The sequence below is a fragment of the Bremia lactucae genome, linkage group LG9 (assembly GCF_004359215.1).
Source record: "Bremia lactucae strain SF5 linkage group LG9, whole genome shotgun sequence".
NCBI lineage: Eukaryota > Oomycota > Peronosporomycetes > Peronosporales > Peronosporaceae > Bremia > Bremia lactucae.
In genome coordinates this window covers 1458785-1475417 of record NC_090618.1, presented here as the reverse complement: position 1 = coordinate 1475417, position 16633 = coordinate 1458785, and the positions used below count along the sequence as shown (strand labels likewise).

General features: G+C 44.9%; 3 protein-coding genes across 3 annotated transcripts; 1 reads left to right on the top strand and 2 right to left on the bottom strand.

The window, feature by feature from the left end:
- Nucleotides 1–3189: 3189 nt before the first annotated feature.
- CCR75_000821 (uncharacterized protein) lies at nucleotides 3190–4140 on the bottom strand (the record flags this gene model as incomplete). The annotated part of the gene is made up of 1 exon (XM_067958927.1): nucleotides 3190–4140. The coding sequence occupies one exon, from the start codon at nucleotides 4138–4140 to the stop codon at nucleotides 3190–3192; it is 951 nt and encodes a 316-aa protein (XP_067819471.1).
- A 349-nt stretch (nucleotides 4141–4489) lies between these two features.
- CCR75_000822 (uncharacterized protein) lies at nucleotides 4490–5052 on the top strand (the record flags this gene model as incomplete). The annotated part of the gene is made up of 2 exons (XM_067958928.1): nucleotides 4490–4528; nucleotides 4603–5052. 2 exons carry the CDS (start codon nucleotides 4490–4492, stop codon nucleotides 5050–5052), a joined length of 489 nt encoding a protein of 162 aa, XP_067819474.1.
- Nucleotides 5053–5519: 467 nt separating this feature from the next.
- Nucleotides 5520–6643, bottom strand: CCR75_000823 (uncharacterized protein; the record flags this gene model as incomplete). The annotated part of the gene is made up of 2 exons (XM_067958929.1): nucleotides 5520–6488; nucleotides 6548–6643. The coding sequence occupies 2 exons, from the start codon at nucleotides 6641–6643 to the stop codon at nucleotides 6390–6392; spliced, it is 195 nt and encodes a 64-aa protein (XP_067819473.1). The 3' UTR covers nucleotides 5520–6389.
- Between the last annotated feature and the right edge of the window lie 9990 nt (nucleotides 6644–16633).

Here is a 16633-nt window from a genome sequence, read left to right as displayed (position 1 = left end):
GTTGTACTAACGACCGTACCACAAGTGAGGCCATCGCACTCACTCGTAGTACATCCACACGCTTGTGGACGCTCCAAGACGTTCATCAGATGGCCATCTGATGAACAAGTGGCAGGCATCTTTACGGATCGATGCTGCCAGCTGATCCTTGGCTCGTATTTTCTGAGCCAAGGTAAACCAAGGATGACATCAAATTTGTCATCCAAACCCAGTACGATAAAATCATCATCATACTGTAAATCTCTTAACGTGTAGTGAAATTTCACTACGCGTTTCATTACTGTTATCGATGCGCCTGTCGCTAGAGGCACCGTCATCCTCGTTGGAAGGATGTCGCGCTCAACATATTTGAGCCTACGACCCTCTAGTGACTGGCGTCGAGTAGAGTTATTCGACGGTCCGCAGTCCATTAGGGCTCTGAGTGACAAATCATTTATCACTTTTAACTTCAAGGTGATGAGGGATACCTCATCACGGCGCAGATACACATAATGATTGTGTGTCTGGACCAACGTTAGTCAAGAGATTTGCAAATTCTCTTGAGGTTGCTGGATCAGTAGGGTGTTGCCCTCTACTAATCCCTACTGTTGTTTAACTGTCCGCCTCGCTGTTGCGATTTCGCAACAACGTTGGACCCGCGACCGTTCCTCTTTTTGGCATTCGGTCCATAATTACGTTCAGTACCTCTCGGTACTGGGCGTGGAGCACTACACTCATGAGCGTAGTGTCCTAACTTTTGACAGCGATTGCATTTCTGCAAACGCTTGTTGTTCGAAAAGCGAGGTTTCTCGCTTTCAACATAACAGAGGCCCATAGGTTCTGGACCTCCCAGTTCGTGTCGCCTTGGAGGACGACATGATGACTAACTAGCTTGAGCCTGTCTCAAGCTAAAGTCCTCGTGCTCCGCAACGGATATTGCTTCTTCAAGCGTATCCAGTTCCATGCGGATCAGATGGGTCTTTACGGGACCATCCGTAAAAACCTTGCATGAACACCGTAATCAACGTATGTTCATGAACTGGGTTGAACGTGATACAACTCGCTAAGACTCGTATGTGCTGGGTGTAAGCGTGAACATCACGCTTGACTTGCTTGAGTTTCAAAAGATCTAATCGAGCTCTAAATTCAGCCTTAGAGATTTCAAACGTCTGTTTGAGCCGGGATTTAAAAGCCTCTAGCGAGTTAAATACATATGGGTCGCGCGACCTGAGACCTAGTGCCAAAGTTTTGGCACGACCTGCCAAATTTGATTAAAAAATGCGACTTGCTTTTGCTCGTCGACAATGTGACGAGCCTTTATGACATCGTCCAATTGGACGAACCACCTTAAAAGAGAGTCATCTTCGACTCCCTTATACTTAGAGATGTCTATCTTTAAGTTTTTTGACGACGCGTGAGCGTCGTCCCAGGTACAGGGGTCTGTACCTGCTGCAACCTTAAAAGTTCTGCCTTTTGAGAGCCTTGTTGTTTAAGCAAGGCTACCTTCTCCGTCTCCTTTGCCTCGTTAATTTCATGTTGTATGAATTTGGCGGTGGCTGAATGGAAGGCATCTCTGTCCAAACCGGACAGCATGGCCAAGATGGCAACGTTCTCTACGGAGTCCACTTCGCACTGCCTCATTGCGAGTGGTGCCTCACGTCACTTGACGTACACTAGTACGTGCAGAGGAAGACTCTCTTTAAAACACTTGCTTTAAAGAGGGTTTAATGAAAACTGTATCAATATAATTGAGTACTTCTTGTTTATCTACTTAATACGAATTTTTATTATAAGCTAATACAAAACATGTACTAAAAGTCTTATGTGTCTTTTTCTTTGCGCGCGTCCAGCGCTGACTGGACCGCGGAGAAAGTTGATAAAATGGTATATATCTACCAATGGAAAAGCTTTTAAAATATAACCATATGAAGTAATATTCTCCGAATATTATTTGCCTTTTAGATAATATATTAATTAACAACCTTTAAGTGTTAATTTCATGTAACGATACACCCCGTTACAAGGCGTCTGAAATCGTGCAAATGGCCGCAGCTGAGCGATTTATTTCTCTTTCGGTCGCTTCCGCTCAGTATACTGAAGGAATTTATTGTCCAACAAACCTCGCTCAACAACAAATTTCTGAAGTTCAAATTGCTTGGCCAACTTTTGATTGTAAATTTGAATAAGTTTAAGCTTCAGTTCACGTCGAGAAGGGTGCTCTGTCTCCGTGAACTACACATCCGCGAGAATCACTTCGGCTTCGTTTTCATACTTAACGTCGAAGTCTCCACATAACGGCATGAAACTGGCCAGCTGGATTGGGCCATGGCGCTCTCCTGATGATCTCTTTGCTACATTATCAAAAGTCTCACTCTTATCCTCTATGCATATTTGTGTGCTTTCCTTGTTCTTCTGTTGCAAGCTATCGGCAAAGTATTCATCAATAAATCGCTGCAGTAAAATTTTCCGGCCCAAGTAGGCTGCAAGATAGTGCTGATCACATTTTACTTCTTTTGGTCACCCCACCCATGCAAAAATAAATTACAGCGACGGTAAATTATGGGGTGGAAATAACACTTACCTATATTAATTAACAACTTTTAAGTGTTAATTTCATGTAACGATACACCCCGTTACACAGATAAGACTTTTATAACATGTTTTGTAATAGCATATAATTTAGTTAGTAGTAATAGATAGAAACAGAAGAGCTTCTTTATTTTTAAATACAGTTTACTTTTAACCCCTCTTTAAAGCGAGTGTTTTAAAGAGAGTCTTCCTCTGCACGTACTAGTGTACGTGAAGTCACGTGTGGCACCACTTGCACTGAAGCAGTGCAAAGTGGACTTGTACTGCAGTAGTACAAGTCGGCAGTGCCCCGTTATACAAAAGGTGCCTCGTAACACTTTCCTATAAGCGTAAATTGTCTCGTTTTGGCAAATGTCAAACGTATGCGGATAGTATTTATTTGGAAAATTAACTACATTTGATGAATTTTGAATATTGGAAGATATTCAACTTCAGGCCTTTACATGCGATAAGAATTTTTAAGCTTTATTATTGCACGCTCCGTCTAATTTCAAAACCATACGACTGACTTAAATTTTAGTAGGGAATTTCTTCTGACACAAAAATAAAAAAAGGTTTCCAAAGTCTGCCTCGCAATTGTTTTAATACTATTAGACACGCAGTGCATCCGGTAACATGTCCCTATGGACCACTTGGATGTTGACTCGAGGAGCCGTGATAATTGCGACCGCCACCGCTGCCTCCATTGGCGCGAGTGCCATTCCAGTGACTACTGCGCGATCCGCCACGTCGCCCGCGGCCACGTCCACGTAGATTGCGGCGATTGTTTAAGCCGACAGCTCCAAACGTCTCCGTATTAAGCTTTCTCTCTTCTGCACCACTCATCCTCGACCGCTGTCCTTCCAATCGATCCAGCGCGTCGCACGAGATCGTATCAAAAAACATGGATTTCTGGTAGCTGCCCTTGGAATCTTTCTTCGTGCTCTCTTCTAACTTGACAAACTCCTGCTGCTTATCAAAATCATGCAAACGCTCTTCAAAATTAAACTCGCCAGACGCGGCCTCGGGAACAACCTTCGTGCCTTCTGTGCCGCCAGGAGCTCGACGTTCTTTGCGTTTTAACAAGTGTCCACCCATGCCCGGAATCGTACGGGCTTGATTCGATTGCGCAGATCGATTCGAATTGTGACGTCGCGCTGGCGTCGGTTCAGGCGTCTCGTTGTGGGCACTGGACACTGAACCGGGGGTCAAGAGTGTGGGTTTTCGAGGGGATGCTGGAGCCACGACTGGCGGCGACGGAGCCGAGGGCAGCGGCGGAGCCGAGGGCAGCGGCGGATTAGCTGGAGGCTGTGGCGCTGCTTCGCATACGTGCAAATCCTTGATCTCTGCTGCTTTAAACGTTGCGTACTGTAGCACGTGCGGAGACGGAGGCACATGGTCCGCTCGTCGACCTTCGGTCCCGAACGAGCGCACATTTTGCAACGCGACGATGCTCTGGCGCGTGTCAATGTTAAAGAGAAAGCCTTCATACCGGACGTCTGTTTTAGAGACGAGAGAGATGCGGGAGCCGAGGTATGGAATACTGTCGGCGGGTGGCTGTTTGGGCGGAAGCGGGGGCTGTTGCATCGCCATGGAAGAGAGAGGTGGATATCGTGGCGGTGACTTTTTCGCGATATTTTTTTAAGAATTCCAGTGAAATGCAAATATTGTTACTTAGTATTCCAATTAAGTGGAATTGAATAAAAAGATTGAATGCAGGGTTTTGAGCAAGAAATGGATAAAGGGATCATGATTACTGTTCGATAAAATCAGTTAATGGCAAGAAGTCCACACTTTGGCCACGTAACACTATGGCATTCTTCTTTACTTCAGCAGGTCTAAGCTTGCGCCACGGTGTCAGTGACTTGAGCCACTACGTTCTCCTCTCGGTCTTGGAAGACCATCTCAATCCTTCCGCTAAACTGTACTCACAGTCGCTACTATGTCCACAAAATTCTCGTATCAAGACTGCCTGGACCAGGTAAGCCTTTTGCTCGTGTTTTCACAACCACGTCAGTTTTCGGCAAACGATAATTCGTGTATAAACGCTTTCAGGTAAATGAATTCCTCTTGTCGGCCTCTGTGAGCGATGATATGCCCGCATTAGCACTGCATTGGGATCAAAACGCGTTATTGCGGTTTGTAGCCGCCGCTAACAAGGTCAACACCAGCATTGCTATGCCTGAGTGGCTTTCACAGCCGCGTGGCAATATCACATCTGATTCTATTGTTGAGGACATGATGGCTTTCTTGGCTACAAAAGCGAGCGGGCGCTTTGGGTATGTTCTACTCGTTTCCGACAGTGTAATGCAATTTGGCCAGCTCTGTTGCATGTTTGCATACGTTGAAAACGACGCTTTCGTGCGTGCGGCAGCAGAGGCGGCGGACAATAGGTTTGAGATCACATTAGCTAAGATCTTTTGTATCACAAGCGGCAGTGCATTCGCAGCCGTGCCCATGGAGTTTCCTTCACGCGAAAGTCAGTGTCGCCGTCTATTTGCCTAAATCATTTTCTCTTGGATACGAGTTTATTAGTTTTTATTGTCTCGACAACGACCGAAAGTATCTAACAAGGGTAAAATGAATTCAATTGATGTTATCTTTGCTATCAATAATGGAATGCCGCCGAGTATTAAATACGTTTTGTCGACAATTCCTAGACAATTCTGGATCCCATCGTTATCGACTTAATTCTCTAATTGCAGGTATATATTCTGCCCGACAATTGACTTTTCGGGGTAGTGCGTATCCTTTTATACTGGTTGCCCGACAATTGACTTTTCGGGGTAGTGCGTATCCTTTTATACTGGTTGTACAGAAGTTTCTATAAACACCTTCTAGTTGCTAACTAGTCATTAATTGCCTTTACACGAACGGATTATAAAAAAATTAGTAAGCACGATCGTTCTTCGTTATAGCACAAGCCCGGCGAATAATCCAGGTGGTACGAGACGTGCAACAGCAGAGCAGAAAGGCAGCTATGCCAATCACCATATGCACCAAGTCGTGCAAGCAAATCTTACAAGTAGGAAGTGTATTTGGCACTCTTGACCAAAACTAAATACAAAATGGCTCTACCTGGAGATACTGTCACGGTATTTTCCAAGAATATGAATGGTTTTTAATTTCAGACTTTAAAATACACCTACTCCCTTAAAAGCGCTTGTACTGTAAAGAACAATTTTTAAGCACTCCATCCTTTTTGTCTACGCTTCCAAAGACACAAAAAGCCTTCCTGCCATCGACTTAAGGTCGCAAAGGGAGTTCTTAACATTCGACTTGAGCAAACCGGCGGACCTCGTGTCTCCCACTTGAGCGCCATTACCATTCCAGAGTTTTGTTAGCCACTCTTCTAGCGGCGCAAAATCAAAGACTCGATCCATCTCAGGTCGTTTGTCCTTCGCCACATTCAGACACTGCAGGTCTGAAATTACTTCCCAATCGCCGCTCGTCGTCGTAGTGTCCGCGATTAATAGCCAGTTGGCCTCAATATCCTCTTTTCGACTCTGCACACAACACTTTTGTGTGCACACGATTCTCGTACTCCCAGAAGCTTTTGTAGTGGCATAGTAATCGCTCCACTTCTCCGTGGAAAAGTCAAAACATTCCGCAAAAGCCTTTAAGTGGCTGTAGCTGCTCCAAGGCACCGAAACCCGACCAGACATGACCATTCCTGCAATCTCCGTGGCTGTTGCATCGCCCGAATACATGTATAAAAAATCGGCGAGACTCACGTAGACGACTACGACTTCAGGCAGGAACGGGTCCTGCGGATGCAGTGTCGTATTGTCCACCTCGAGATCTAACGAGCGCATGGGGTATCATGAGCTATCATGGATGGATCAAAAAGGAAAGAAAATAGAACCTTGCCGCATATCAATGGTCCGCATGCATACAATAGTGTTCTTGTCCTCTGAGGAGGCACGAAACATAAATGTCACCTGAGAATGTAGAGTGTAAGAGACGCAACATCAATAAAACGACGCAAGCCATCACTTACAACGCCATGGAAGTTAGCGTCGCGGTGTTTTGCGAAGCGCAAGAAGTCCATGAGCTCGTTTAACTTTGCCAGCAGGCCCTCACACACAGAAGACATTATGGCAGATTGTGAAATGTCAGTTTTATCTTGAGAAGGCTTTGCCACAGTTTGATTGGTACAAATTCAGGTCCACGACTCATTTGGACTTTAAAGAAGGTTACTCGGTCAATTCGTAGTTGTCAGCGACCGGCTGGGATTTGTACTTGGTGTGGCGTGACCTAGTTATTAGGTGACGGGCGAAAGTGGAGGAATAGCACAACATGAATATGCTATGCTATGCCTCCACATTTGCTCGTCAGCATAGAATATGCTATGCCTCCACTTTCGCTCGTCACCTAATAACTAGCTCTCCTTGATTAAGCGACTCCCGACAGTAAATGTTTTTGATATTAAGTGTGTCAATTTTAAAAGTGTCGCTGCGTCGTTTAGCCAAGCTCTTGTTTTTTTATTCTAGTCTGTCGCTACTCACATGCACAAGAATTAAAAGCCTCTGTGGTTTTTAAAAGGCTGCAGTCGAGTTGACCATGTCTGATACGCCATGTAAGCTGTCCACATTGGGCTTTCCAATTGTATGTTTTAAAATTCTTTCCACTAATAAACTGTAACCTTTCTTGATCTAAAGTCATGCGTGCGGTTGCGGAAGTTGTGTTATTGATGCTCCAACTTTTGCAGCTTTCTGAATAGAAACCTTTGCAATCGATGCAACAATGAATATTCATCTTGATTAGACGACTTTCATATTTTTGTAGATAAGACGAACGACTAGCCTTATGAAATAATGGCCCTCTTCAGTATGTATGTCGTAAAGTCGCACAAAAAAATAATGCCCAAATGTGATCTGATAAAGTTATAAAGTCAGCGGGTGTAACGGAGCACTGCCGACTTGTACTGCTTCAGTACAAGTCCACTTCGCACTGCCTCAATGCGAGTGATGCCCCACGTCACTTCACGTACACTAGTGCATGCAGAGAAAGACTATCTTTAATGCACTTGCTTTACAGAGGGTTAATTAAAAGCTGTATTAATATAATAAAGTTCTTATTGTCTATCTACTTAATACTAAGTTTATTATAAATTTATACAAAACATGTACTAAAAGTCTTATCTGTCTTTCTCTTTGCGCGCGTCCAGCGCTGACTGGACCGCGGAGAAAGTAGATATAATGGTCTATTATTTTTTCTATATTTTAAATAAATATCTACCAATGGAAAAGCTTTTAGAATATTTCCATATTAAGTATTATTCTCCAAATATTATTTACATTTTAGATAATATATTAATTAGCAACCTTTAAGTGTTAATTTCATGGAACGATACACCCCATTACATCACCCCTCCCTTAAACGACAATCACTCCGACTGTCGTTGGGTAGAGTGGTCACTATAAGACCACTTTTTTAAAAATGATGTTGATTAATCAGAACAATCATTTTTTAATTATCGCATGGTTAACAAGTCCATGCGGTATGCGAATAGTGCGGTGCCTTCAGCTGCGGTCCATGCAGCCGTGGGCGACGCATTATTGTCTCTTGCGGCATATGTTCCGTCTACCGTAGTGTCATCTCCTCCAACAACTCTAATTGTTTCGGGTGCACGTGGTGATACACCACGTGAATGCGACCCCTCTTTGGAGGTCGACTACGAATGCGAGTCAGACAAAATGGCCGACTCGGGGAGAACAGAAACTCACCTGATCATCGTCAGGCGGCTGACTATGAGCCTTCGAATGAGGGGCTGATTCTAGTAGACGTGCTGGTAGCATTCGCTACAGCATGTTCGATTCCGACGATGAGGATGATTCCTCATCGCCAGTACCATCTCCCGTGCCGTCACCCGCACAAATTTATGTGCGTGGTGATGACGATGGCGTAAGCCATCGTAATAAAAGTTCTTGTGGTACCCCTGCTTCAGTGGGTACCACTCAGGGGATCGTAGACACTAAAATATCGCGTCTTGCCCCTGAGAAGAAGCCGTGGCTTCTGCCCAAACAGCTAATGAATAGCTTGTCTGGAGAGAATTCTCCTCACAATAAATATCCCTTATTTATTCCGACAAAGCTACATGGCCTTGATCCCAACGCGAAAGATTTTTGCGCTGAGGAAGATTTTATCTCGATGCTTTTCTTAAGCATCGATGGTTTAGTGGCAACATAAGCGAGATAAAGTCTCGCTTATACAAGCCTGGAGCGCGTTCATATGCAATGTCAAAGACACTGGACGCGAAGCCTGGCTTCAAAAACTTAACGCGAATCGCGTTAAATTTGAGAAAAGAACTCCAACCGGTGCAAAGTATAAATTGCATCGGTTGTCACGTGAGGCAGGACATCGATGCCTCACGTGGGGTGATCCCTGTCCTGTTGTGTTGACAAACGAAGCGAGTAAAAGGGGATGCCTATTCCCTTACTTCGCTTTGGGGAAAGGTTCGCATCTCTATCGAGATGCGCGATGCGATTGACGTTTTGCAACCGATTTACAGGCGCCAGGAGCGCGTGTTTTCCGATGGACCTTCTGATCCATCGGATGGGTCTCGTCATACTGACAGACGAGGCCATCAACGTCAACAATCAGCTGGGAACGAGGCTTCCAGCTGTCATGTAAAGGTGGATAACCGCGCCAGCGAACAAGATTACTCGTTCGCTACCCCTTCACATCACGGTGGTTTTAATTACGTTTTACAAGTAAACGTTGACCACCGTGGGAATCCACCAACGGTTGTGGCAGAGGAGAAAAAATTAGATCCGAAATGTGTGTTCTGATCTAGAGTCGAAGATCGACAAACTCGATCACTTTCTCCATGAATGAGAGGAGGGACTTCATCAAGAGCGCAGTATGCGTCGCTCGTTAGAGCAGACGGTGCAGGCTCACCATATCGAACGGTTGAAAGGCCGTTCGAAGAGTGCGTACTCCATGTTGGAGAACGAAAGGAATTATCATGCTGTTCGCGATGAGCTGTCGTCAGCTCATCGTAGTTTCGAGGATATTCGGACCCGCCATGATAATCACCAGGTTCAGCATGAGCATTTGGTTCGTGATCACACGGATTTAAGGGATTTTAAAAAGGGTGGTCAGATCCGTCCTCGGAAGAAACCGCGTACTGGTAGTACGGGGGGAGGGGGAGCCGACCAACGTAATACGTAGGACGCGTTTGCATCCAACGTGGCAATTCTGTTGTGCATGCATTGCTTCTGCGATGCTGTGCTCCGAAAGGCCCAATGAAATTGGGTAGTAGTTTACTGCTACCCACATTACTGACTACACGCTTAGGTAAGTTTACTGGAGAGAATAGTTCTAGGTCATTAATTTTAAATGAAAGAACGTTTGCTCTTCCATGTTTGTCTGCGTTCCGTGTTGACGGCTCACTACGTTAGCAATGGAATCCTATACGAAACGGATTTCTGATTCTCGGGTCAGCAGAAATTATTCTGCTGAATCATTTGTTTTGTCTTTTTTTAATGCACTTTGGGCACTGCCATGAGAGTTATCTCATTTCCGATGTCGATTGCTTTGTCATCGGAGAAAGGAAAACTCTCATGGCACCATCATTCGCGTCGTTGGTGACTTCGACGCGTGATGAGCATGAGCCAGAAATCGTTTTGCTCGTGCGAGTCCACCACCCTTAAGCTAGAGGACTCCTTTAATTGGGTGGGTATACGTGGGTGGCGTAATCCATTCACGAAGAACGGTGTATGCGTTGTAGACGCATGCACCGAATTATTGATGGCGAATTCGACCATCGATAAAAACTCGGTTCACTTCAAATACGATTGGACGTAACCTCGAAGTAATTCTTCGAGAAAGCGATTTACGCGTTCCGTCTGACCATCTGTCTCGGAATGATCAGAAGTTAACATAGTCAGCCGTGTTCCGGGAGACCGGAACACGGATTGCCAAAACCTCCGCCGTAAACCGCGAAGCTCCATCCGAGAACAGTTCACGGGGTAACCCATGGAGTTTGAATATCGTGTCGATAAAGACACGGGCACAGCCCGGACGCAGAAGATAAAGACCTTCTGCGCTTAATGGATCATGTGATGAATCCATTTTATAAATCGTTTAAAGATGTACCGGCTTTATATCGATCGTCATCCGATCGATACACAACACGAAACGGCTTACTGAACACAGTCGTTGCCGGCAGCATTTCACGTGTCGTCGGCCCTACTCACAGTGATTTGCGCTTGCGCATCATGTATGATTGTCACGATGCACCACCAAGTTGGCATCGTGGACGTGAGAATCCTTATCTCACAGTAAATCGCGACTTTTACTGGCCCCACCAGTATCAGTTCGTGCGCAAGTATATTCGTGCCTGCGAGGTTAGTCAACGGGTGAAGCCTAGCCCTTCATCCCGTGCACCTCTCCAACCGCTACCACTTCCGGCAGAATGTTGGCAGTCCGTATCTATGGACTTCGTCTTCGGGAAACCCGAAGACGATCACAAAAACAATGGAATCCTTGTTTTTGTAGACATATTAAGCAAGATGGTACATCTTGCTGCACTACCAGAGTCGATCACGGCTAGACTTTCTTTATGTCATCAAACAAGGTTGATGACGGAACACTTGAAATGAGTGTTGCAATAGTGGGATTGTTTTCACTGTTGGGATGCGCAACCGCTCGAAATCGGGTCGGCGTGATAACGCATCATCGACGACATTAAGTCGTCCTAATATATATTCCACGGAGAAAATATACTCCGCGAAGAAGGATAGCCACCTCGCCATTCTTTGCAAGAGGTGTTTGCTATTTACGGCCGTGCATAATGACGCATGGTCCGTACATACGATGAGCGGTCTAAATTCGAGAAAATAGATCCTAAACTTAGCCAGTGCATATTTTATGGCGATGATTCCATGTCATGCACTGGGTAATTGCGTTCGGCTGGTTGCAGCTGACACGGCTGGTAACAGACAACGCGCTCCGCGCCGTCTGTATCGTATTACATGAACGCGCAGCCGATTGCAAAATTGCTGGCGTCACAGACCACATGGAATGGTCTGTCTTGATATGCAATCGCCAAGATGGGGATTTGATCAAGCTTTACTTGATGCCCTCAAAAAAAGGCTGACAATCAGCGTTCCATAACCATCTTAGCTACTAGAGGTTACGTAACGGGGTGTCCCCTACATAAGTTCTGTTTCCTAGAAAGAGTATTAATTAATTATATGTTATATGAAAGGAAATTAGCAAAGTAGTACAAATAATTGTATTTATTACCCATTTGACTTAATTGTTTCAATATTATCTAATCTGGCAATATTGATGCAATACGAAAAAAAAATTGATTGGTTGACTTAAGTTTAAATCAACCCCGCCAATCGTTATTTGACACGATTGTGCGGTGCGCAAATAGGCGCCATACATAGTTTTCTATTAATATAACAAGCTCTGCAGTAGATAGAATGTACCTAGGAAACTAAATATATTAATACAGTTTTACATTTCCCTGATTCTTAATCCATTGAATTACCTATTGATAGCTGAAGACCCTTCGCTACCTAGAAACCTTCCTCTGCTATCTTGTTTCCGTAAAGTTTCAAGGCACCTCACTTTCTCTGTAATCAGTGTGTAGGCTAACTAGTAGTTATCGGTACTAGTGGAAGGTGCCCCGTTACACCTGGTAGCACTTCGTAGCCCCTTCAACGGCCCACGAACGTTCCATCCAACATGGACATGTTCGATGAAGAAGGAAGGAGCTTTCAGGCCCCTCAACAAGGTTATCACGCAACGCGTGAGAGGTTTACTTATTTGAGTGACCTTGCATGGAGATCGATCGAACGAATGAGTTCGGTCGTAGGCGGGCCAGCCGTTTGCGCCGGCTGTACACTCCGGGCAGAGATGTACAGCATGCAGCCATTGCCGAGTTCATTCAACACGAACTCGACGGGACCGAGAGAAAGTAGCCTTGCTTTACCAGCAAGGCTCACAACACGCGGATGTGCTGGGTAAACAGGGTGCTCAACAGTTGGAACTGTTGAGAAAGCAGCATTTACATGCTGCTAGTGGGCCGACGCTTTTGCGTCGACCCGGAAGCTTAAAGATAAAACCTCTAAGTTTCAGGCAGTCGAAGGCGACTCCCTTTTGAGATATGTTGTTAAATTAGACGACGCCATCAAAGCTCGCTGTTTTAGTGTTATTGCGACGAAAGTGAAATTGGGCATGTCCAGCTTATCCTAACGTGTCAAATTTTGATCTTAAGGGCATAAGCTTCACGACTTGTTGGTCTTCGACCCGGCTCAGGCAAACATTGGAGCCGCCACGTGCCGAATTCAGAGTTCGAGCCGAGCTCCTGGATTTGAAGCAGGGCAAGCGTGACATTCACACTTATGCTCAACATACACAGTACCTGGTCAGTTGTATCGTTATTCATCCAGTTGATGAACAAACACAGGCAATTGTATTTATTAAAGGTCTTGCAGACGGACCTGTTAAGATCCACCTGTTCCGGCTAGGATTATAGTCGCTCGATCAAGCGATCCCTGTAGCGGAACAGGAAGTCTTTAGTCTAAAACAGGCTCGGGTGCATATCGTCACCGAGACGACAAGATAACGGAGGTCCAGAACCCATGTATCGCTCGTATGTAGTGAGCGAGAAACCTTGCTCTTCAAATTACAAACGATAACAGAAATGTAACTGTTCTCCAAAAATGGGCCACTACGCCTACGAGTGAAGTGCCCCACGGCCAGTGCCTGAAAGAACTATGCGGAAAGACCAACCTCTCCTTGGGAACAGGGGAGGACGCGGGTGCAATGCTGTTGCGAAATCGCAACGGCGAGGTGGATCGCAAAAAAAAGGTCGGGTCAGTAGGTGCGAAGCGCTCTAATGATTCAGCGACGTCAAAAGAATTTGCAGGCCTTTTGACGAAAGTTGCTCCTCACACACAATTATTGTGTGTAATTGCCCCAGGTGGTAAGGTTTACCTTATCTCCTTAAAAATTATAGCGGCAAAAAATTGCCACTAAAGTCCCTGGTCGATTGTGGGGCGTCGAACAATATATTCGACGCCAATCGCTAGAAGATCGCAGACTCAAATTTATTGGGCGGGATATCCCTTTAACGAGGATGACAGTGCGCCTAGCAACAGGCGCATCTGTAACAGTAAATAAACGTGTTGTTGGCATCTAATACGCTTAAAGGGCAAACAGTACGATGATAATTTTAGAAAGCCGGTATAGGCACACCCCCTTTTGGTATAACCACAAACCTCCCGTATGTATTAAATAAAAACGTTAAATTAAACATTTTCACTGTATGGGCATTCCACTGCAGCCAACAATATGCAGTTATCCTTTAGAATCGTCTTTAGATCGCCCTTTTGGCCTTTGGGATATCCCCCCTAAATATTATTAGGGAATCGCTCAATTGCCAGACACCCTATTATCTTCATGAGAGTAGTGTAATGGGTGTGACTACCCCTGGGCACATCGGAATTCGTGTTTTCGTTTGACGATGTTGAATTTTCGTTTTTTAGCAGGTGACAAAAAGCCAAGAGCACCCGCAATTAAATGGCAAGTCATAAAAAAAAGCGAAAAGAAAGAGCAGCAAGTCGAGCAGCGAGGAAGAAGTTGAGCTGGAAATAAGCGGTAAGGGCTTGCGTGTTTGTAAGGCTTTGGAGTTCAAGCTAAGAAAGTATTCATTACATTTTACTTCTACCAACTTATGCGGAAGTGCTTCAAATAAGCCAATTTTTAGTATTCCTTTTTGTATCCACCATGAGCCACAATTCCCTTGTTTCAGTTTTGTTGGCTTTCGTTCGTTAACTCTTTGTTGAAAAAGCATCTTGCTATTTAAGATGATAGTACGCATATAAAGTCTTTTTGCAGACCTTTTGAGCTATTGAAGCTGGTAAGGCCTGCATAAGGTTTCTCAATATATATTCTGTTTATCAACAAGTTGCTATCATTACGCTACTCTCATAAATACAGAGGTTATAAATTAAGGGGTGTGGCTATATAGGTTCCCTAATGTAATTTAGCGAGTGGTGTACCAAAGTCCAAAAGGGATCTACAGACGACTCTAAAGCAATAATTGTTAATTTTACGAAAAAGCGAAATATTACTTCTAATCTGTAGTTTTTATTTAATCGAAATAACTAGACGGGGGAGGGGGGGCGGGGGCGGGGTTATACCAATGATGGGGGTGCCTATACCGGTACCTAATTCTATCGTACAAGTTGAATGGGAATTTTTTTGATGTCATCCTAAAATAACCATGGCTCATAAAGTATGAGCTATGCATTAACTGGCAGCATCAAGCCGTGACAATGCCTGCCTCTCGTTCATCAGATGGCCGACTGATGAACGTCTTGGAGCGTCCACAAGCGTTTGGATGTCTTACAAGTGAGTGTGATTGCCTAACTTGTGGTTCGATCGTGTGCACGACTGCCATAAATCTCAGTGTGAATATCCATCACACTGTGGAGTTTGGTACCGACGGCTTTGCACAAGCACAGGCTGCATCGAGGCTCGACAACTCGAATAAGTCGAGCAGTACGAAACAAGGATATTTGCTTAAGAAATAGCATAGAAACTTCTGTCTATAATAGACAGTGCGAAAGTCTAAGATCGACCGGAGAGCCGATCGTAGTGAATCTCAGTGTGGTTGCGCACCAGAGCTAGAGGCAGTTGACACTGATAGGCGTAGTGGTCCGTCTTTCGACAACAATCGCATTTCTGCAATCGTTTAAGACTTGATGAGCGAGGCTTTTCGCTCTCCATATACGAGAGGTCCATAGGTTCTGGACCTCCGTCTTCTTGTCGTCTCGGAGGACGATAAGCTACAGAGTGGACGAACACCTGTTCAAGACTGAAGTCTCCCTGCTCCGCTATAGAGATCGTACGGAAGGGCGACTCTTGTGCAAGCCGAAACAGGTGAGTCTTTACAGGACCGTCTGCAAAAGACCTTTGATTTGCACAATTTTGTTGATCAATTGGATGACTTACGATACAACTGGCCAAGTATCGTGTATGCTGGGCAGGAGCGTGAAGGTCACGCTTACCCTGCTTCAAATCCAGGAGCTCGGCTCGAGCCCTGAATTCGGCACGTGGCGGCTCAGATGTTTGCCTAAACCGGGTCTAAAGACCTCACGCGATAAAAGAAACTTAATGGTCGTGAAGCTTGAGCTCAATGCTCAAATTTGGCACTTTTTTCGACTTAGTTGGACAGGCCAAATCTCACTTCGTTGCATCATCACTGATACGGCGAGCTTCTATGGCGCCATCTAATTCGAGGAACCATCTTAAACAGGAGTCGCCTTTGACTGCTTAAAACTTAGAAATTTATATCTTTAAGCTTTTGGGTCGACGTGGAAGCGTCGTCACACCAAACCATGTAAATGACGCTGTTTCAACAGTTTTAACGTTTGAGCACACTGTTATCTCAACAGCTTTGCGTGTTGAGAGCCTTTCTACTAAAGCAAGGGTACTTTTCCTGGACCTCGTCGAGTTCGTGTTGTATGAACTCGGCTATGGCCGCATGTTGTTCATTTATGTTCAGAGTGCACAGCATGGCGCCAACGGCTGGCTCGCCAACGAATTAACTCTTGCGTTCGATCGCTCTCCATTCAAAATCACTCAAATGAGTGTTGCACGCATTGCGAAATAGCCGCTTTAGGGGCTTAAGGGCTCCCTCCTTCTTCATCTTAAAGTCCATGTTGGATGTTAAGTGCGTAGGCCGTTGAACGGGCTACGAAGTGCTACCAGGTATAAGGGGGCACGCCTTGTACTGATAACAGTACCAGTCAACCTTCACCGATTACATTGAAGGAGGAGCGCCTGGACTACTTCACATACGCGACGTGCAGAGGAATGTTCGAAGTAGCTAAGAAGTCTAAGCTACTTAAGGTAAATACTAAGGCTTTGTAATAGAAAAAAGTAAATTTGTATTAATATGTAAAGTTCCTACGTAAACATCTACTGACTTTTATATAAATATATCAAAGTACGTATAGCGCCTACTTAAGCACCGGACAACCGGGTCTTCGAGGGGTTGAATCAAACCTAATCAACCAATCAATAGAACTAATGTCTTATTGCGTCTATATTACAA